Source organism: Lagenorhynchus albirostris, chromosome 13 (genome assembly GCF_949774975.1).
Source record: "Lagenorhynchus albirostris chromosome 13, mLagAlb1.1, whole genome shotgun sequence".
NCBI classification, from domain to species: Eukaryota; Metazoa; Chordata; class Mammalia; order Artiodactyla; family Delphinidae; genus Lagenorhynchus; species Lagenorhynchus albirostris.
In genome coordinates, this window is record NC_083107.1 from 55,040,178 (window position 1) to 55,064,511 (window position 24,334).

At 38.2% G+C, this 24,334-nt stretch overlaps 1 protein-coding gene and 1 non-coding gene across 12 annotated transcripts in view; one reads left to right on the plus strand and one right to left on the minus strand.

Annotated features, from left to right (window-relative positions):
* MTA3 (metastasis associated 1 family member 3) overlaps positions 1-24,334 on the minus strand; it is a 174,868-nt gene that overhangs the window by 77,718 nt on the left and 72,816 nt on the right. For all 11 annotated transcript variants that reach the window (XR_009544227.1, XM_060169832.1, XM_060169831.1 and 8 more), the window contains 2 exons: positions 19,558-19,660; positions 15,256-15,355 (listed from right to left, as the gene is read on the minus strand). Coding sequence is in view for 10 of the 11 variants with exons in the window: in XM_060169832.1 (XP_060025815.1) it covers positions 15,256-15,355; positions 19,558-19,660 (203 nt within the window). In the remaining variant the exon portion in view is untranslated. The remainder of the gene's footprint in view (positions 1-15,255; positions 15,356-19,557; positions 19,661-24,334) is intronic.
* Positions 20,176-20,285, plus strand: LOC132532015 (U6 spliceosomal RNA). The gene has a single exon (XR_009544277.1). It is a non-coding gene; the product is annotated as a U6 spliceosomal RNA (small nuclear RNA).

A 24,334-nucleotide genomic window follows, 5' to 3' on the forward strand; every position in this document is an offset into this window, starting at 1 on the left:
AAAACTTACTCTAATTATTAATCAAATTATAACCACAACCCAAACGGAGGGACATGGTACAAAATAAATGGCCTGTGCTCTTCAAAATGCCACAAAAGAGAGAAAGAATGGTCACAAAAGAGAGAAAGAATGAAGAACCGTTCAGGATTGAAGGAAATTAAAGAGATATGACAAGTAAATGCAGTAAGTGATTCTCAAGTAGATCCTGGATGAGAAAAAAGAATTTTTTTCTCTTATTCTAAAGGATGTTACTGAGACAACTACGCATCTGACTAAAGCCAGATTTATAGTACTATAAATTGTTAGTGATATTAAATCGTTACAGTACTATTGTTATAGTACTATAACAAAGTTCATTTCCTGAATCTGCAAATTGTATTGTGGTTCAGTGAGAAAATATCCTTGTTCTTTTAGGAAATACCTCCTCAAATAATACTTGGCAATAAAGGGACATCCATTCTGTAACTTACTCTCAAACTGTTCAGAAATAATAATAATATGTATACAGAGAAAGAATGATAAAGGAAACGTGGTAGATGTAAACATTTGGGGAATCTGGGTGAAGGGAATACAGGAAGTCTTAGTACTATTTTTGTATTATCTCAAAATACAAAAATAACAAGTTTTAAGAAATTATAACAATAAGCCTTCATTAACTCACACTTGTAAAATCCAAATCTCTTCACCCTAGACAAAGAAGTTAAAACAATTTTCATTGTATTTCTCCATAGTTCAATTCTATGGTGACTTTCTAATGTTTCTTATATTAGTTGTCAAATGCATGGGAGAAAAGTAAAGTAAAAGGCAACATACACCCAAAACAAAAAATAAAACAAAAACAAATTTAAGCTTAAATTTAAAAGAAAGAGATGGATAAACAGACCTTAACACAAGCAAACAATTCCCCCTAAGACAGTCTGCAGTGTCTCTAAGCCCATTTAATATCATTTTAAAATTCTTATCTACAATACATCATCAGACAAAAAGGAAATGTGCCTAATGTAGAATATTATTGCCTTAATGATGTATTTAGAAGGAAGGAAAATTTCACGCTTCATATTTTTTACTGCAGTGGTAGTCCATTAGTTCAAATTCTAATTTTACAGTCTTGGAAACATGGATAGTACTCATAAGTTTTAGCAAACTGTGGTTTTTGTTTGTTTGTTTGTTTGCTTTGCAGTACGCGGGTCTCTCACTGCTGTGGCCTCTCCTGTTGCGGAGCACAGGCTCCGAACGTGCAGGCTCAGCGGCCATGGCTCACGGGCCCAGCTGCTCTGCGGCATGTGGGATCTTCCCGGATCGGGGCACAAACCCGTGCTCCCTGCATCGGCAGGCGGACTCTCAACCACTGCACCACCAGGGAAGCCCAGCAAACTGAGTTTTAAAAATTATGTGAATTCTCATTTAATCAATTTTACATTCATTTTGAAGACTAGATTTTTTTTATGTTAGTTGATGCCTAAAATGTTAATCAAAAGATTCATATGTTCTGCTGAGTACAATTTATATAAACGATGTAATGACTATGATTTCCAAACTGTTCTAAATTCCTCAAAGCCCTAAATGAAGTGTGTGATTTGAATAGGAATCACAAAGAGATTGTGAAGTGCATGGTCAACAGCTGGCATTTTTACAAAGAGTATCTGAAGAATAAAACTACTGTTGGTTACATCAACTTTCTCTTATCAGAAAAATAAGTTAATTATCTTTTCTAAGTTCTTCTTGATGGGAAAATTTTTATTGTAAAAAGTGTAGCTTGTTTTAAGCAGAAGATTTTAAATTGTATAGTGATTTCCTTGTAACAATTATATTAATATGTATGGTTAATTATAGCCTAATGACCATATTCAAACTTGATAACCTACTACAATGATAATAAATATGGCATGAAAAACCACTTTCAGACAATCGATAATGCTATAAAATCAGAAGAAAGTAAATGAGACTCAACAAAGACGGGGGAGAGGGGAATGCATCATTGTCATCAGCTCAACAATAACAACTAATATTTACTGAGCTCTTACATTGTGCCAGATACTGTTCCAAATGATCTACAAGTATTATCTTGTTTAATCCTCAAGTTGATATCAAAAGGTAAGTCAGAGACAGACTTTTCCAGAGGCTGGAGGAGGACACTGAGGCACCACCTACTTTCTCTCCTAGTGAGGACAGGGCCTCAAGAGCCAGAAGAGCCCAGTGTTTGTAAACATTGCCTTCAATGAAGGTGCATAAACTGCTGAACGTAATTTCTTCTAGAATATTGATGGAAGCGCAAAAAGACTTGTGACGTAGCAATAAATCAGTTGTCTGCTACCCAACCTGGACAGCCAATGGCACAGGGAGCTCTACGCTGCTCCAGAGAACACAGGGGCCCAGGCCCAAGGCATGCTCTGGGGAGCCAATGCAGTCCCACCAAGTTCTATATGCTTGGATACATGTATCAGCAACTTATAGGGGTATGTCTGCATACCCTCTTCTTGTCAGTCCATAACCTCAGGGCAAATAGATTTTATTTCCACTGCAGATGAGGAAGCTCAGACACAGGGAGGTTAAGTAACTTGCATAAGGCTATATGGATCAAAAGCTATAGCTCTAAGGGGAAAAACAGAATCATAAAAGTAAATCCATTGGTACACCAAGGTCCATAGCAGCATTATTCACAATAGCCAAAAGGTAGAAGCAACCCAAGTTTCTACTGACAGACGAATGGATAAACAAAATGTAATATACACATACAAGGGATTATTATTCAGTCTTAAAAAGAAAGGAAATGCCGACATACGCTACAACATGGACGGCCTTTGAAGATGTTGTGCTGAGTGAAATAAGCAAGCCACAAAGGGGCAAATATTTTATGGTTCCACTTCTATGGGTACCTAGAGTAGTCAAATTCAGAGAGATGTAAAGTAGAATGGTGACTGCCAAGGCCTGGGGACTGTTTTAAGGATCTGGTTTTTTAAGGATCTTAGGTTTTTGCCCTAAGTGCAACTGAAAGCCACTAAGAGGATATAAGATAGGGGACAGCAAAATCAGAATTGCATTTTTAAAAGACCAGATATAATACAGAATTAGAGATGTTCCAGCATGCAATTTCCTCCCTACTACATCAACATAGCCTGACCTTTCTTAGAACCAGAATTTAGCATGAGGAAACCTAAGTTTCTAGTCTTATATAAGTTACTTAACCATTATCTCTAATATAGTCTATCCCAGAAGATTTCTAAGGCCCCCAAAAACTCAAAAAGCTTTTTATCTAGAATCGTACCCTCAGAGTCCTTTAGTCCTCAGAGTCCAGACAAAAGAGAAATCCAGTATCTCTGCAATTACCTATTCTCTGAGAGAGAGGCTTTGTTCCAGCAATAGCTCCCTAACAGTGCACATGGCACTTGGCCATTCCAGCCATGAACAGGAAGTAACAGGCTAGAAAGTCCAAGAACTACTACTTAAGTAACTACTTCAGGGTTTACTCTGTTCTAAGTAATTTTGTATCCATAATGCAGGGGGACAGGGGAGTGAATGTAAGGATTGCTGAACACTAATTTCTTTTTCTTTGCAAATTGCACTAAGTATACTTCCCATTTTACTGAAACAAAGGTGAAATCTATGAAGCCTCTGTGGCGTTAATGTTTTAACAATTATAAATCTATTATATGTCTTAGACTAGCCGTGTTTGAAATTCACAGCCTACCTACCTGAAAATGAGGACGTTATATCCAACAATCCTGCAGGCAGCTTAATTACCTGCTCCCAAAATATTACTGGTGATTTGATAAGTAGCATATATTGTCTTGGATAAACAGATATGTCAGATAGGAATGCTGAAAGCCGACTGCAGTCCTCACAGGAAAAGACACAGGGAAAATCACCTGTACAAGCTACCCAGGACCCAGCAGTTCCACAGCCCTGCCCTCTCCATGGTCTCCAGATCCATGGTCTGGTCACCTGATAGAGAAAGGTACTAACCTGACCTGTGCAGGCATGTGAACACTGAGAGAAAAATAAGACCCCAATTCTTCAAATTCAACTAAACAATGAATCCATTTTCATTTAATGGCACAAAACAACTTAGCAGCGTTTCATATGTTCTTCTTGGAAAACAATCTGCAAAACTCATCAACATATTACTAATTTTTAACCACTCCCATTCATTTTTACAGAAATGCCTCAATATCTTATATTTTAACATCAAAGTAGAAGGCATGATATCACCAGGCAAACAGGATTGAAGGTGTAGGTCATGGCATCTGAAATAACAAGAGACAATGACTTCTTCCTGCTTTTGACTTCTAAAAGATGTCAATTTTATGCAACTGAAAATAACATAATCTCAACACAATAACATACAGGAAGAGTCCAAGTGAAGTTGAACCTAGAATAGTTAGAGCAGGAAACCAAGACCCATAAATGGTGACTCCCCTGGTGGCACAGTGGATAAGATTCCACACTCCCAATGCAGGGGGCCTGGATTCAATCCCTGGTAAGGGAACTAGATCCCACATGCATGCTGCAACTAAGAGTTCACATACCACAACTGAGGAGCCCATCTGCCACAACTAAGAGCTGGTGCAAACAAATAAATAATATTTTTAAAAAGACACATAAATTTTGCAGACAAAAGAAGAAATCTTGTGGACTTCCCCGGCAGGCCAGTGGTTAAAACTCCACACTTCCACTGCAGGGGGTGTGGGTTCAATCCCTCGTCAGGAAACTAAGATCCTGCATGTCGTGCGGCGTGGCCAAAATAAAATAAAATAAAATGAATTTTTAAAACAGAATAACGGGATTAGGAACCAAGACAGCAGAGTAGAAGGACGAGCTCTCACTCCCTCTTGCGAGAACACCAGAATCACAACTAGTTGCTGGATAATCATGGACAGGAAGACACTGGAACTCACCAAAAAAGATACCCCACATCCAAAGACAAAGGAGAAGCCACAGTGAGATGGTAGGAAGGGCGCAACACAGTAAAATCAAATCCCGTAACTGCTGGGTGGGTGACTCACAGAATGGAGAACACTTATACCACATAAGTCCACCCACTGGAGTGAAGGTTCTGAGCCCCACGTCAGGCTTCCCAACCGAGGGGTCCAGCAACGGGAGGAGGAATTCCTAGAGAATCAGACTTTGAAGCCTAATGGGATTCAACTGCAGGACTTCGATGGGACTGGGGGAAACAGAGACTCCACTCTTGGAGGGCACACACAAAGTAGTTTGTGCATCGGGAGCCAGGTGAAGGAGCAGTGGCCCCCTAGGAGACTGAACCAGACTTACCTGCTAGTGTTGGAGGGTCACCTGCAGAGGCAGGGGGTGGCTGTGGCTCACCGTGGGGACAAGGACACTGGCAGCAGAAGTTCTGGGAAGTACTCCTTAGTGTGAGCCCTTCCAGAGTCCACCATTAGCCCCATAAAAGAGCCCACGTAGGCTCCAGTGTTGGGTCGCCTCAGGCCAAACAAGCAACAGGGAGGGAACGCAGTCCCACCCATCAGCAGACAAGTGGATTAAAGTATTACTGAGCTCTGCCCACCAGAGCAACAGTCAGCTCTACCCACCACCAGTCCCTCCCATCAGGAAACTTGCACAAGCCTCTTAGATAGCCTCATCCACCAGAGGACAGACAGCAGAAGCAAGAACTACAATCCTGCAGCCTTTGGAACAAAAACCACATTCACAGAAAGATATAGACAAGATGAAAAGGCAGAGGGCTATGTACCAGATGAAGGAACAAGATAAAACCTCAGGAGAACAACTAAATGAAGTGGAGATACGCAACCTTCCAGAAAAAGAATTCAGAATAATGATAGTCAAGATGATCCAGGACCTCGGAAAAAGAATGGAGGCAAAGATCGAGAAGATGCAAGAAATGTTTAACAAAGACCTAGAAGAATTAAAGAACAAACAAACAGAGATGAATACAATAACTGAAATGAAAACTACACTAGAAAGAATCAATAGCAGAATAACTGAGGCAGAAGACGGGTAAGTGATCTGGAAGTCAGAATGGTGGAATTCACTGCTGTGGAACGGGTTAAAGAAAAAAGAATGAAAAGAAATGAAGACAGCCTAAGAGACCTCTGGGACAACATTAAATGCAACAACATTCGCATTATAGGGGTCCCAGAAGGAGAAGAGAGAGAGAGGACCAGAGAAAATTTTTAAAGAGATTATAGTTGAAAACTTCCTAACATGGGAAAGGAAATAGCCACCCAAGTCCAGGAAGTGCAGAGAGTCCCATACAGGATAAACCCAAGGAGAAACACGCCGAGACACATAGTAATCAAACTTGCAAAAATTAAAGACAAAGAAAAATTATTGAAAGCAGCAAGAGAAAAATGACAAAGAACATACAAGGGAACTCCCATAAGGTTAACAGCTGATTTCTCAGCAGAAACTCTACAAGCCAGAAGGGAGTGGCATGATATACTTAAAGTGATGAAAGGGAAGAACCTACAACCAGGATTACTCTACCCGGCAAGGATCTCATTCAGATTCCATGGAGAAATCAAAAGCTTTACAGACAAGCAAAAGCTAAGAGAATTCAGCACCACCAAACCAGCTCTACAACAAATGCAAAAGGAACTTCTCTAAGTGGGAAACACAGAGAAGAAAAGGACCTACAAAAACAAACCCAAAACAATTAAGAATATGGTCATAGGAACATACATATCAAGAATTACCTTAAACATGAATGGATTAAACGCTCCGACCAAAAGACACAGGCTTGCTAAATGGATACAAAAACAAGACCCATCTATATGCTGCCTACAAGAGACCCACTTCAGACCTAGGGACACATACAGACTGAAAGTGAGGGCATGGAAAAAGATATTCCATGCAAATGGAAATCAAAAGAAAGCGGAGTAGCAATACTCATATCAGATAAAATAGACTTTAAAATAAAGAATGTTACAAGAGACAAGGAAGGACACTACATAATGATCAATGGATCAATCCAAGAAGAAGATATAACATTTATAACTATACATGCACCCAACATAGGAGCACCTCAATAAATAAGGCAACTGCTAACAGCTATAAAAGAGGAAATTGACAGTAACACAATAATAGTTGGGGACTTTAACACCTCACTCACACCAATGGACAGATCATCCAAAATAAAAATAAGTAAGGACACAGAAGCTTTAAATGACACAATAGACCAGATAGATTTAATTGATATTGATAGGACATTCCATCCAAAAACAGCAGATTACACTTTCTTCTCATGTGCACACGGAACATCCTCCAGGATAGATCACATCTTGGGTCACAAATCAAGTCACAGTAAATTTACGAAAACTGAAATCATATCAAGCATCTTTTCTGACCACAACACTATGAGATTAGAAATCAATTACAGGGAAAAAAACGTAAAAAACACAAACACGTGAGGGCTAAACAATACGTTACTAAATAACCAAGAGATCACTAAGGAAATCAAAAACTACCTGGAGACAAATGACAATGAAAACATGATGATCCAAAACCTATGGGATGCAGCCAAAGCAGTTCTAAGAGGGAAGTTTATAGCTATACAAGCCTACCTCAAGAAACAAGAAAAATCTCAAATAAACAATCTAACCTTACACCTAAAGGAACTAGAGAAAGAAGAACAAACAAAACCCAAAGTTAGTAGAAGGAAAGAAATCATAAAGATCAGAGCAGAAATAAATGAAATAGAAACAAAGAAAACAATAGCAAAGATCAATAAAACTAAAAGCTGGTTCTTTGAGAAGATAAACAAAATTGATAAACCATTAGCCAGACTCATCAAGAAAAAGAGGGAGAGGACTCAAATCAATAAAATTAGGAATGAAAAAGGAGAAGTTACAACAGACACCACAGAAATACAAAGCATCCTAAGAGACTACTACAAGCAACTCTATGCCAATAAAATGGACAACCTGGAAGAAATGGACAAATTCCTAGAAAGGTATAACCTTCCAAGACTTAACCAGGAAGAAATACAAAATAAGATCAGACCAATCACAAGTAATGAAATTGAAACTGTGATTAAAAATCTTCCAACAGGGCTTCCCTGGTGGCGCAGTGGTTGAGAGTCTGCCTGCCGATGCAGGGGACACGGGTTCGGGCCCTAGTCCGGGAAGATCCCACATGCCGCAGAGCGGCTGGGCCTGTGAGCTGTGGCTGCTGAGCCTGCGCATCCGGAGCCTGTGCTCCGCAATGGGAGAGGCCACAACAGTGAGAGGCCCACGTACCGCCAAAAAACAAACAAACAAACAAAAAAACAAACAAAAAAATCTTCCAACAAACAAAAGTCCAGGACCAGATGGCTTCACAGGTGAATTCTATCAAACATTTAGAGAAGAACTAACACCCATCCTTCTCAAACACTTCCAAAAAATTGCAGAGGAAGGAACACTCCCAAACTCATTCTATGAGGCCACCATCATCCTGATACCAAAACCACACAAAGATACTACAAAAAAAGAAAATTACAGACCAATATCACTGATGAATATAGATGCAAAAATCCTCAACAAAATATTAGCAAACAGAATCCAACAACACATTAAAAGGATCATACACCATGATCAGGTGGGATTTATCCCAGGGACGCAAGGATTCTTCAATATACACAAATCAATCAATGCGATAAACCATAATAACAAACTGGAGAATAAAAACCATATGATCATCTCAATAGATGCAGAAAAAGCTTATGACAAAATTTAACACCCATTTATGATAAAAACTCTCCAGAAAGTGGGCATAGAGGGAACTCACCTCAACATAATAAAGGCCATATACAACAAACCCACAGTAAGCGTCATTCTCAATGGTGAAAAACTGAAACCATTTCCTCTAAGATCAGGAACAAGACAAGGATGTCCACTCTCACCACTATCATTCAAAATAGTTTTGGGAGTCCTAGCCACGGCAATCAGAGAAGAAAAAGAAATAAAAGGAATACAAATTGGAAAAGAAGAAGTAAAACTGTCACTGTTTGCAGATGACATGATACTATACATAGAGAATCCTAAAGATGCCACCAGAAAACTACTAGAGCTAATCAATGAATTTGGTAAAGTAGCAGGATACAAAATTAATGCACAGAAATCTCTTGCATTCCTATACACTAATGATGAAAAATCTGAAAGAGAAATTAAGGAAACACTCCCATTTACCACTGCAACAAAAAAAATAAAATACCTAGGAATAAACCTACCTAGGGAGACAAAAGACCTGTAATGCAGAAAACTATAAGACACTGATGAAAGAAATTAAAGATGATACCAATAGATGAAGAGATATACCATGTTCTTGGATTGGAAGAATCAATATTGTGAAAATGACTATACTACCCAAAGCAATCTACAGATTCAATGCAATCCCTATCAAATTTCCAATGGCATTTTTTACAGAACTAGAACAAAAAATCTTAAAATTTGTATGGAGACACAAAAGACCCCAAATAGCCAAAGCAATTTTGAGGGAAAAAAACAGAGCTGGAGGAATCAGACTCCCTGACTTCAGACTATACTACAAAGCTACAGTAATTAAGACAACATGGTAGTGGCACAAAAACAGAAACATAGATCAATGGAACAAGATAGAAAGCCCAGAGATAAACGCACGCACCTATGGTCAACTAACCTATAACAAAGGAGGCAAGGATATACAATGGAGAAAAGACAGTCTCTTCAATAAGTGGTGCATGGAAAACTGGACAGTTACATATAAACGAATGAAATTAGAACACTCCCTAACACCATAAACAAAAATAAACTCTAAATGGATTAGAGACCTAAATGTAAGACCAGACACTATAAAACTCTTAGAGGAAAACATAGGAAAGAACAGTCTTGGACATAGATCACAGCAAGATCTTATTTGATCCACCTCCTAGAGTAATGGAAATAAAAACAAAAATAAACAAATGGGACCTAATGAAACTTCAAAGCTTCTGCACAGCAAAGGAAACCATAAACAAGATGAAAAGACAACCCTCAGAATGGGAGAAAATATTTGCCAACAAATCAACAGAAAAAGGATTAATCTCCAAAATATATATACAGCTAATGTGGCTCAATATTAAAAAAAACAAACAACCCAATCCTAAAATGAGCAGCAGACCTAAATAGACATTTCTCCAAAGAAGACGTACAGATGGCCAAGAAGCACATGAAAAGCTGCTCAACATCACTAATTATTAGAGAAATGCAAATCAAAACTACAATGAGGTATCACCTCACACCAGTTAGAATGGGCATCATCAGAAAATCTACAAACAACAAATGCTGGAGAGGGTGTGGAGAAAAGGGAACTCTCTTGCACTATTGGTGGGAATGTAAATTGATACAGCCGCTATGGAGAACAGTATGGAGGTTCCTTCAAAAACTAAAAATAGAATTACCATATGATCCACCAATCCCATTACTGGGCATATACCCAGAGAAAACCATAATTCAAAAAGACACCTGTACCCCAATGTTCATTCCAGCACTATTTAGAATAGCCGGGTCATGGAAGCAACCTAAATGCCCACTGACAGACAAATGGATAAAGAAGATGTGGTACATATATACAATGGAACATTACTCAGCCATAAAAAGGAACGAAACTGGGTCATTTGTAGAGACATGGATGGATCTAGAGACTGTCATACAGAGTGAGGTACATCATAAAAAGGAAAACAAATACCGTATATTAACACATATATGTGGAATCTAGAAAAATGGTGCAGATGAAGTGGTTTGCCAGGCAGAAATAGAGACACAAATGTAGAGAACAAACATGTGGACACCAAGGGGGGAAAGCCATGGGGGGGCTGGGGATGGTGGTGTGATGAATTGGGCGATTGGGATTGACTGTATACACTGATGTGTATAAAATGGATGACTAAAAAGAACCTGCTGTATAAAAAAAAAAATTAAATTAAAAGAAAAAAAGAATAAGGGACTTCCCTGGTGGTCTGGTGGGTAAGACTCTGTGCTCCCAATGCAGGGGGACCGGGTTCAATCCCTGGTTGGGGAACTAGATCCCACATGCATGCCGCAACTAAGAGTTCTCATGTGACATGCTGCAACTAAGAAGCCTGCATGCCACAACTAAAGATCCCACATGCCTCAACTAAGACCCAGCACAACCAAAGTAAATAAATAAATAAACAAATAAATATTTAAAAAACAAAAATAAATTAAAAAAACAAATCTTCAGTGCTGCCTGATCCAAGACAGACAACAATGATACTTAAACCCAAGCCATTTTAACAAGAATAAAACAGAAGAGGTAATCTAGTGGAGAAAACTCCTCAGCAGGAGTTAAGATCCAAATCCTATCTCTGAAACCAGGTGTACAAACAAGACAAAACAAAATTTCCTAAACCTGAGTATATTTTGGCTTAAAAAATTTATAATATAGTAAATAATTTAAGATAATGTAATTAAAAAGTGACTCCAAATTGCTAAGTACTAAAGGAACTAAAACAGAAGAGACGGAAACACTGGAGAGTGTGAAAGTACTAGAAGGAGCATAATAGGCAAGTATTACAAATAACACACACAAAATGATATTTAAACCAATTAAGGTATAAAGGTTGTATGCCCTTTAAAATGTTTCTTTCAGGGCTTCCCTGGTGGCGCAGTGGTTGAGAGTCCGCCTGCCGATGCAGGGGACACGGGTTCGTGCCCCAGTCCGGGAAGATCCCACATGCCGCGGAGCGGCTGGGCCCGTGAGTCATGGCCGCTGAGCCTGCGCGTCTGGAGCCTGTGCTCCGCAACGGGAGAGGTCACAACAGTGAGAGACCCGCATATCGGAAAAAAAAAAAAAAAGTTTCTTTTATAATGGCCTTCACTAACAAAAACAAACACTGCTTCTTGAAGACTCTGCCCTCTTCCAAAAGAAATTCATCCGCCGTCCCAGCAGTCACCAGCAGTGGGAAGCAGAGAGTCGCTGCAGCTGTGAACCAAGAGCAAACACACCTGCTCTTCACCTGTCAGACCCATCTTCAGGCAAATCCCAGCCCCAATTGTCACAAGAGCTCTATCCCATCTCAGGAACAGGCTTTGCACTCTACCTCCTCAGTGTAGAGGGAATTTGCTGGACTACAACAGAGATAGCACCCCCCTTTATAATCTGGGAAGCATTATCTCTTAAGAACAGTGTTAAGTCACAAGACACTGGCTACATAAGTAACAGTATATACAAGGCAAGATCATGCAACATTAGAAAAAAACTTTGCAGATTCTTCTATGAAAGAGTGTTTATGTTATACTGTTAGGAAAAACATGGGGTAGAGGGGAGACAAAATATAAAACTCTATTTTAAATAACTTCAACTATATATTAAAAATAAAGTGACGTGGAACTTGTCTTACCAGCTATCGGAATTTATTATACTGTGGTGCTTTCACAGGGACAAACAGATCAATGAAACAGAAGAGAATAGATTAAGAATCCTAAGCATATCTAGGACCATGAAATAAGATAGAAGGGGCATTACAAAATCATGAGGAAACAACAAATTCAATAAAAGGTGCTGGAATAATTAATTTTCCATATGGAGAAAAACAAAATTAGACCCCTACCTCACTCCATTCTTAAAAATAAAGTCCAGATATATTTACAGTCTGAAATATGAATAAAACTTTAAAACTATTAGACAAAAATAGAATAATGATGTAAGTGAAGAATGGACAAAGGATACATGAATCTAAACTACAAAGAAGAAAAAATCTGAAGAGCCAATATGAAAATATGCTTAGCCTCATTAAGTAATCAGGGAAATACAAATTAAAATGAGGCAGCATCAGGTTAGTGAAAAATTTTAGTCTGAACGTACCAAGTGTCCAAGTGTTGAAGACAATGTAAGAAAATAGATGCAGAAAGAAAAAGTCATTAACTGCTTGTGGGATTTTAAATTTCTAGTATGGTATATAACAGAATAATTTGGCAACACGTGGTCAAACTGAAAATGAGCACCACCCTACGAATAATTATTCCAATTCTAGTTACAGCCTAGAAAGCTCGCACACATGCTCAGAAAGGACATGTGTTAGAATTTCCACTCCAGCATTATGGGTAATAGCAAAGGAAAATGTTTTTAAATCACTCCAGATGTTCATTGGTAAGAGAATAATGTGGTGTAGTATTTTGTGACAGAATACTACAAATACTACCAAGGAGTTAAAAAGGAGTGAAAGAGGTACATATTTATTAACATAGCTACATCTCACTAATAAGCAAATAGCAAAATGTTACAAAGTAGATTTAAACACATGTAAAACAATGTTCATGTTGTTTTTTGGAAATATCAATACATAGTAAAACTAGAAAAACACAGACTAGATACACAGCAGATTTGATATAGTGGCTGCCTCTTGTCAGGAGACAAGGGATGATCAGGGCCAGGGGTACAGATGGAGGATGGGGAATAGGATTAGGGAGAGAATATTAGGGATTTCATCATTAATATACTGGTTGGGGGCTTCCCTGGTGGCGCAGTGGTTGAGAATCCGCCTGCCGATGCAGGGGACATGGGTTTGTGCCCCGGCCCGGGAAGATCCCACATGCCACAGAGCAGCTGGGCCCATGAACCATGGCCGCTGAGCCTGCACGTCCTGAGCCTGTGCTCCACAACAGGAGAGGCCACAACAGTGAGAGGCCCGTGTACCGCAAAGAAAAAAAAAAAAAAAAAAAAATATATATATATATATATATATATATATATATATAGTGGTTGAAAATCTGTTTAATCCAAAGAACTAAAATGTTAACATCTGCTTTAGGTGGCATTGCATACTATTTTATTATATCATCTTCTGTACTATTCTGTAATTTGCTAGTATATTGTTTGCAATGCACAAAAAGTGGCTGAAAGGAAACATAAAATGGTAAGAATATTCTACTCTGGGTAATGAGGACAAAACTTTTTTTTTTTGGCTGCTGCTGTACTTTACTTTTTAAATTTTTCATAATAAGAATACACTAATTTTAGAATTGGAAAAAAATTTTTTAAACAGGTAGTGATTAGATTCCATGTAGTTCTGGTTCACATAAGTATCTGTTGACAGGATTTAAGGTTGTTACAAAGTGACACGTGTACTCTTGCATCTTCAAAAAAACCACTCTAAAAGTGCTAAACAACCAAAATACAAACCTATTTTGAAACCCCTAAACTTTCATAAAATTTTAATGTACCAACGGAGAGAACAAAACTTGTTTCTATAAACAACATTCTAGTCTTTGAGAAAGGATAGAGAAAAGGGTTCCTTAAAGGCTATAGACTATTAATGCTTTCATCATCATCTATAACTGTACAAAAATACAAGAAAGAATTATAAGAAACAAATTTGTTGTGCATTCTACTATAAGTTTTTACACTGTCATGATAAATATTTTGTGGAAAACATTTCAAATTGGAATATAATGAGAAAGTAATAAAACCTATCATTGTATTCCATTCCATCAGAAAACAAAATGCTAACTTTTATTACGTGTAATGAATATCAAACAACTTAACCTTGCCATACATCAGTTTCCTCATTTGTAAAATGAGCATCCTACCATGCCTATCTCAGAGGGAGTGGCAATCAATACAGTTAAGGAACTTCAACAGGCAAAAACATGCATGTCTGCTTTGCTGGAGGGTGCAGAGAAGGAAGCAAGTGCCAAGCCCGATGCCCAGCCACAGCAGGCATCAGCGGTATAATTAAGCTGAACGTGGGAAGCCTCATGTGATCACCAAGGGAAGAAAGGAAATAGCCTTAAAAGATAGCAACCATAATACAATGAAATAATTTAAGAAAACAGAACCTCTTTCTAATGAACAGACAAAAAAAAAAACTTTAAATATTTAATACTGACTAATGGCATGACAACAGAATAACTCCTATAGCAATGGTTTCAAGAGATGGCTCCTTTCACTTAAAAAAATTGTGGAGCACTATGTGTGAGCTACAACTATTTATGTAGTTTGGTGTAGATGGAATATACCAAAAAAGCACCAAAGTGAAAACAGATGAATCAGAATATTGAATTGTTTTCCCCAAAATATTTTTTTATCATTTTGTACCTACTCTGTGATAGTCATTCTTACTTGTCCCAGCTCACAAACACAAGGGGTGACTTAGGAGTGAGACACTGCAGTTAATCAACCAGCCAAGCCGAATCAACCTAACGGTCAGCAGAGCTTAGAGCCAGGAAGTCCTCACGTCTACAACATTGCTATATTGGCTTTTAAATTAAACAAGTAGCAGAAGAAATAATAACCCCCAAATCTCAAAAAGCATCTTACCAGGGTGATGTCTCGAGAAGCTGCAGCTGCACTCATATGCAAACTAGGCTGCCGTACAGAACTGCTGCAATCAAGGGCTCGGGCGAATGTCCCGACAGCACTGGATAAACCACACAAACAAAGAGGAAAGATTAAGGCACTGCTGTTTTTTTATCTTTACAAAAAACACATTTGGGTAGCAAATGAACAGTTGTAAAAGTCAAGCAAGTTCTTTGATGTTTAAGAATCAAATATCAGACAAAAAGTATTTTCTTTACGATTTAAGAATTGACAAGCCAATTCACTACACATATGTGTCATTACAATTAAATTAAGAAAAAGAGGGACTTCCCTGGCAGTCCAGTGGGTAAGACTCCATGCTCCCAATGCAGGGGGCCTGGGTTCGATCCCTGGTCGGGGAACTAGATCCTGCATACATGCCGCAACTAAGAGTTCGCATGCCGCAACTAAGAAGTCTGCATGCCACAACTAACACCACTGCAGCCAAAATAAATAAATAAATATATTTTTTAAAACAATTAAGAAAAAGAGGCTTGTGTGGCATAAAGAAGGGAAAGATCTATAATGAAATGCCATGGAATAAAGAAGTTGGTTTCCAAATGTGCTTAAAAAATGAGAAATAAATTTGATGCAGAATTTCACTATTATTGCAAAGCAAGTTCTGACCACTTTTTTAGCCCAAACGGTGAAATCCCAATAACATTTTTTCCTTGAAATGAGATATCATCAACTGCAGCAACCTCTTCTTTCAAGGACTCAATATATAACAGATTTCCAAAAAAAAAACCCAAAAAACAATTACCACAACACTAATCTTCATTTAATGATTTAGAAGGCGTTCCCATACACAGAGAACCCTAACTTCAAGAAATAAAGTGTGGCCTCCGCTGGTGGCACAGTGGTTAAGAATCCACCTGCCAATGCAGGGGACACGGGTTCGAGCCCTGGTCTGGGAAGATCCCACATGCCGTGGAGCAACTAAGTCCATGAGTCACAACTACGAAGCCTGCACTCTAGAGCCCGTGAGCCACAGCTACTGAGCCCACGTGCCACAACTACTGAAGCCCGTGTGCCTAGAGCCTATGCTCCGCAACAAGAAGAGCCATCGTGATGAGAAGCCTGCGCACCGCAACGAACAGTAGCCCCCACTCGCCGCAACTAGAGCAAGTCCGTGTGCAGCAACGAAGACCCAACGCAGCCAAAAATAAAATAAAATAAATAAATAAATTAAAAAGAAAAAAAAAGAAATAAAGCGTGAAATGAAGGTAAGGCTTCCCGCTTGTTGTCTGGGTTTTAAACATGTTAGCTGAGGAAGAGATTTTTTTTTAAGGTTTTAATTAAAATATAAAAACACATGCAAAAAGCACACATTGTACAGCTATTCAGTTACCACAAAGTCAATGCATCCATGCCACCAGCATCCAGGTCAAGACACAGATCATGACAGCACCCAGAAGACTCTTCGGGTTCCTTCCCAATCACTACTTCCTAGTGGAAGGGAACCAGCATCCCAGATTCTAACATCAAAGATTAGTTTTGCTCAATTGAAAACTTAAACAGAATCACATGCTATACACACTTTTCATATCCAGTTTCTTTTATTCAAAACTATGTCTGTGGATTCACCTGTGCTGCCTGCTGTGAATGAGCTGCATTCGTTCATTTCCTTGCTGCGAGCATTACTTTGCATGATGCCCCACCCCCACCCTATTGTTGATGGACATGTGTTTCCAAGCTGGGGCAACTATGGATAGTGCCATTACTGCCACGTGTATATGTATCTTTTTGGCACACAGGTGTATGCATTTCTGCTGCATATATATTTAGGAGTGAAACTTAAGGGATATGTGTGTTAGATGACAGCAAACAGTTTTCTAAAGCAGCTGTACCAACTTGCACTACAACCAGCAGAATATGAGAGTGCTGGTTGTCCCACATCTTCACCAGTGCTTGGCACTGTCAGCCTTTTAAATTTTTTTTTTAATGTATTTATTTTTATTATTTATTTTATTTTTGGCTGCGTTGGGTCTTCGTTGCTGCACGTGGGCTTCTCTTGTTGCAGAGCATGGGATCTAGGCGCGTGGGCTTCAGTAGTTGTGGCATGCGGGCTCAGTAGCTGTGGCTCGCAGGCTCTAGAGCACAGGCTCAGCAGCTGTGGCACATGGGGCTTAGTTGCTCAGAGGCATGTGGGATCTTCCCGGACCAGGGCTCGAACCTGTGTCCCCTGCACTGGCAGGCGGATTCGTAACCACTGTGCCACCAGGGAAGCCCAGTCTTTTAAATTTTAACCATTCTGGTGGGATGTGCAGTGGTGCTTAACTGGGTTTAATTTGTATTTAGATTTTTTTTAAAAAAACAAAAATTGAAAAAGATACTAGGTGCTTCTCCTTGGTGCCTCTCATGCTGGCTTCAAGAAAAAAGAAAACATGGCCCGTCGTAATCAGGAAAAGGAAAAAAACAATGAAAATCGAATCTGAAACTGCAAAATCTACTAAATAATACAAAATCCAGATAACCTGTCTGGAGTCTCTAGGGCAGCAGTTCCACCAATGATTCATTTCCACTCCCAAATCTTCAGTCTCCTCTATTCCACTGACTGGCTCCTCCCCAACAATGTATATATATCAAGTCTCTTCATCTAATCAGTTAGTGGCTAGGCGTGTGGGCTCTGTAGTCTAAATGCCTACCCACCGATACGATGTATGACTTCCATGGTGACTGGCACTATGAACAGTGCTAAGGATGGGCTAAGACCCTTTAGTCCTTTGTATTATAAAAAACATACGACAAAAAATTAGAGAATATAATGAAGATGCTTGTAATCATGCCCAAATCTACCTCATTCTAATATTTTGCCATGTTTGAAGCAACAAGTATATATTGTACAGCACAGGGCAATATAGCCATTATTTTGTAATAACTTTAAATGGAGTATAATCTGTAAAAATATTGAATCACATTTTGCCACATTTGTTTTTTTCTTTTTTTTTTGGCTGCATCAGATCTTAGTTGCGGCACAAGGGATCTTTTGTTGCGGCTCACAGGCTATTTGTTGCGGTGCACGGACTTCTCTCTAGCTCTGGCACATGGCTCCAGAGCACACGGGCTCTGTAGTTTGCGGCACGCAGGCTCTCTAGTTGAGGCACATGGGCTCATTAGTTGTGGGACGTTCGGGCTTAGCTGCCCCGTGGCATGTGGGATCTCAGTTCCCCGAGCAGGATCAAACCCACGTCCCTTGCATGGGAAGGCGCATTCTTTACCACTGGACCCAGGAAGTCTCTTGGTTCATTTTTTTAAGGAAATAAATTTTATCAATACACATTCCCAGAACTCATACATATATGTATAATATGTGTATGCATATGCATACAATATGCATATGCATACATACATACATATGCATATGCATACATATATGTATAATGTGCATATGCATACATTAATGAAATAAGACAATTGTTTGCACATTGTAAAATGTTTTTATCAGTGACCATACTGTATGTATTCTTACTCAACACTGTTTTTGAGGTTTATCTCTTTGCTACATATAGCCCTAATTCATTCATTTTCATTGTAAAGTAATACTCCATTACTAAATATACCTCAATTCATTCATCAACTGCTTGCTGATGTACTTTTAGGTTTTTTCCAATTCTTCTGCTATTACAATGCTATGATAATCTCACTTACTTTCTGCTTTGCAGCAATTCCCCCATGAACATCATTTACTTTTATAATTCAAAAAATAAAAATAAACTTCTGTCCACTCATTTTCTCAAGAAAAGGGGTTGGAGGGGTGAGGGGGTGGGCAAGGCAGCTAGGGAGCCAGGCTTAGAACTCTCAAAGAACAGACTTACACCTAGCCAACAGACATTACTCACACGTGGGTGCAATTAGAGGAGCACAATATTACTGAATAATATTGTGAGTAGCTTAAAGAAGATCTGAATAATCCCTGAGTAGCTTAAAGGAGATCACTGCTTTAATTAAAGATATGGGATTTCGGGTGTTGAGTTTCTACTTTATACTTTTCTGTAGTGCTTACATTTTTACAAGGAGAATTTATTTTCTTAATCAGTAAAAATTAATAAATCTATTTTCATTTTTAAAACAGAAACTAATGATAATAAACCATATTATTTAGGAAGAGGTGTGATATATATTCGACTTTCTTACACAGTTAGAAAAAGAAAAATACAACCAATGAAAAATAGAACACAAAAAAAGGAAAATTCATAAAATTTCTATAAATTCTTTTATAAAAAGAAAAGACATCTCTTGACTCCACAGTGCCATACTCACCGTGCTACAACTAAAAATTGGTCAATCTGTCGATCTGTAAGTGGGCTATTTGGGTCCCAAACTTTCACTTCCAATTTTGACTGTTCCCTCTCATCTGATTCTCCTGTCCAAGAACAAAGAAAATGGAGTCTTGTTACTCACAAGGCACATACATTGTCACATATGATTGATGACTGAGGTCACCAAAGCATTAAAAGTATAAGGTAAATGTACATGGTTTGCATACATTCTATCAGACACCAGATGTAGAACACTCTGTAAAGTGAACGCTGATGATAACACAGCCAAACCGACCATATGATGTCTTCACTTAGTCATTAACATGTCTTTCCTGTGTATTTGTATGCGTGAGGCCCCAAGCCTCACTAAGGGATACAGAGACAGAAAAGAAAGATGCTCAAGTTATGATAAAACTTACTCATAAATAACTATGATACACATGAAAAGAAACAGATGTCACAGAGACGTATAGATATGACCATAAGATCCTGAAGATTAGAGAAATCATTTCAGGCTAGTTAGGGAAGGATGTCATGCACGAGGTGGCATTCCTGCTAAGAACTGAAGGGTATGAATGCACTGGCAGGGGGAGAGAACTTAAAGTAAGAAATGAGAATGGTGCTCGCTTTGGCAGCACATATACTAAAATTGGAATGATACAGAGAAGATTAGCATGGCCCCTGCGCAAGGATGACAACACGCAAATTCGTGAAGTGTTCCATATTTTTTTGTGACCACCTAGAGGGGTGGGATAAGGAGGGTGGGAGGGAGGGAGACGCAAGAGGGAAGAGATATGGGGACATATTTATATGTATAACTGATTCACTTCGTTATAAAGCAGAAACTAACACACCATTGTAAAGCAATTATACTGCAATAAAGATGTTTAAAAAAAGAATATATCAGAACAAATTTGGCAGAAATTATCAAAAGACTGTTGTAAATAATAAAATAATTGATTAAAATTTTAAAAAAAAGAAATGAGAATGTGAACAAAGTCATGGGGCTTTAAGATGTGGTAGAAAAGTAGCTAATTTTGTCAGGAGTACATCAAGGGGAATGAGAATAGATAGCTAAAAGAAGTGGGTTATGAAAATATTACTGAAGATTCTGCACAGATTTTCTGAATAGATTTTTATTTGGAGGTAATAAGCCCTTGCCTTTTTAGCAGTAGAGTGACAAAACCAGAAACAAATTTCACATCCAATACTTAGCAATGGAATAATTTTCTCTACAGAGATACATGATACAGACAGGGAGACATGGTATTGACAGTGACAATAAAGAGCTAAGAGAGAATATTTAGAAATGACAGTGACAGACTGGTATAATGGGTAGGTTTCCAGTCTTGAGAACTACATAGATAGTGATGGCATTAACAGAAAGAAGGAAACAATCAAGAGGTTGAGGAAAAGACTGAGGATAATACAGGATGCTTTGTTTTAGGAACATCTCAAGAGGAGATATAACCATCAGGCAAGACTCAAAGCTAGGATAAAAGATGGTAATGGAAAACAGACTTGGGAGTTGATTGGATTCAATTTACAGCTATGAATTTCCTATCAGGCTAGGAATTGGTTTGGGCTATGTTTTGGTTTTGATCACTGCATCTATAATATCAGGCAGAGAGTCTTGCACTGACTGACATACTAGGAGGCTGAACATCCCTTGGTGACTGATGAATCCAGGCTATAGGCTTATTAATGTGTTCCCTCCTAGAATGGGAGCAAGCAGGTATTGAGGCTCAAAAGGAGAAAGCGGGAGGGCAGAACCGGCCAGCCCAACTGCAGTCTCCTAAGTCAGCCACTGCCGTCAGGTAGGGGGCCTGCCCATCCTGCTCCTTGTTCAAAGACAGGTAGGTAACGAAAAAGTCAATTGCCACCCCCAACATAAAGAAGCACAAGCAGCCCAGAGTGAGTACTAGTCCAAAGACATACCAAGTGTTTAAAAGGATTTCGTTTTTCATTGTTTTTGCTTACAATGCATGTGACCACCTAGAGGGGTGGGATAGGGAGGATGGGAGGGAGACGCAAGAGGGAGGAGATATGGGGATATATGTATATGTATAGCTGATTCACTTTGTTATACAGCAGAAACTAACACACCATTGTAAAGCAATTATACTCCAATAAAGATGTTAAAAAAAAAGAATCAATTGGTTCATTTTTAAAAACTATTTACAAACCCAAACGTTTGTAAACTGCATGAAACTTTTGAAAGGAAAATGACACAATTATACTCCCCAGTATCTCCAAGAAATACATGTTAAGTAGGATAAATAGTAAAATAGAAAAGAAATATATAATAATTATCTGCATTTTTAAATAATACAAGATGAAATGATGACGCTATTCAGTATTAAGCCCCTTCCATTATATATTCTAGAATGTAAGGGTAAAACTGATATTTACTTTTCAAATTTAAGTCAGTTAAATTGATAAACTTCAATCCTGTCCATACATTCTGCAGCATACAGAGGAAAGATAATTCAGTATAAGAATGCTAAATAAATTTGCTATAAAAAATAATAAAACACTCCTGAATGCATTTCTACTAACAACTAAAACATACAATACCATGGGATGAGAACAAAAATAACAAGAACATAAAAAGAATACAGAATGTTCTATTCAGTCACTCTAGGGAATTCCCCATTTTGGATTCATCATATCATATAATTACATTTATATCAATTTAATCACTTTTTCACAAGGGAAAAACTTTTAAGAAGCTCTGGAATCTGTATAATGAAAGCCTCAACTAAGCTGTCAGCACTCTGTAGAATGGTCTTGGGAAATGTATGAGCCAGAGACTGAACCAAGAAGAATTCTAGGCTCTGGTCACATTCATTCCAGTCACTGCAATAATCTCACTTTCCTCCTCCATTTATGATAATCTGGGCAATTACAATCTGCTCTAGTCCCACACCAGCCCATGAAGCTCTCTCTCTCTGTGAATTCCTACCAAATGTATTTACCAACTACTTACACGATTATATAAAGCATCCGATTTTTTGCTTCATACGTTCCTCTTCATAATTTTGAAGAAATGTAGATTCAACAATGATTTTATATGTGTTAGCCCTAACCCTTCAGCTATACTTTAAGATTTCTAGAAAATAATGGCAAAGTACTTCTTCAGTATACCCTCAAAGAGCACAGACCATTGTTCAAAGATTGAAGAACTAGGGCTGGATGGATCTGTCATCCTATAGACCCTTTGCTGGACAACTAGAAATACTCTTTGTTCTAAATATAATTCATTTTCTCTGTAACAACCATCAGAGTATATTATATTTAATTCAGAAACACAGAAGGCTGCCATTTATCACCATTTTTATTAATGTTCTGAAAGTTCTGGGCAATGTTTTAAGTGATGCATCAAAGGATAATAGGTTACTAGAAACAAATACTGTATGATATCACTTTATGTGGAATCTTAAAAAGCCAAACTCATTAAAACAGAGCAGAATGGTGGTTACCAGGGGCTGGAAAGGGGGTGGGGTGGAGGGGGATGGGGAGAGGTTGTTTAAGGGTTGCTCCAACTGCTAGGTAAGTAAGTTCTGGAGAAGATCTAATGCACAGCACAGTGATTACAGACAATACTGTTATTATAAACTTCAAAGTTGATAAGAGACTAGATCTTTGTTCCCACCACAATAAAGAAGTGATAATTAGACACGATAGATAGCTAATGCTATGGTGGTAACCAACCTGCAATACCTAAATGTAATCAAATCAACAAATTAAACATACACAGTGTTATATGGCAATTATATCTCAATAAAAATAGATTTTAAAAATAAATTACAAGAAAGGCACAATAAAAAATGAATATATAAAACCCAATGGCATTCCAAAGAGAATGAAAACAAAAATGTAAAAAAAAAAAAAATCACATATACTATGGCAACAAAAATATAAAATACTAAGAAACACAACTGGAAGTATGTTTATATAAAGAAATTACAAAACTTTCAGAGAACATAACATGACTTAAATAAAGAAGATTTTTATCTTCTAAAGAAAATCTTAAGGCTGTCATTTTTGTACAAGTACTTGAAGTTAAATTTAACAAAATTTAGTTCTGAAAGCCCACAAAATAATTCAAATATTAATCTCTACAAATCAAAGAATATTACCATTATTAAAAGAGTAGTATAAGAGGATCCTCCAAACTGGGTGGGATTATAATATAGAGCAAGAGTAATCAAACAATGTGGCACTGGCACAAAAATAAACAGTCAAAACCACAGAAATAGACCAGGTAATATAATTCATATTTGAAAATATAAATATTACTATAACTATGTAAATATTAACTAACATTTATTTAGTGCTTACTATGTCCCCAAAACCCTTTACAGTAGGGTTCCTCTGTACACAGTGTGCACTGTTGACACTTTGGGCCAACAACTCCTTGTCATGGGGGCTGTCCTGTGCATTGTACTATGCTCAGCAGCAGTCCTGATCTCCACCCACTAGAAGCCAGTAGCATCTCCCCCTCCCCCCAGGTGTGGCAACCAAAAATGTCTACAGACATTGTCTAATGTCCCATGGAAGACAAAACTGCCCTGGGTTACGAACTACTGCGCTCACATGGTTGCAACCGATATCTGCTTACACTTACTTGTTATGGTCTGGTGTTTTTAAGTTAATTAACATCTACCACATTGCGGAAAACACATTCTGCAAAATTACACACTTGAAAATAATAGTGTCTACGGAAAAACAGGGCAAAAATTTTAAAACCTAAGAACCAGAGCACTTAAAAAAAA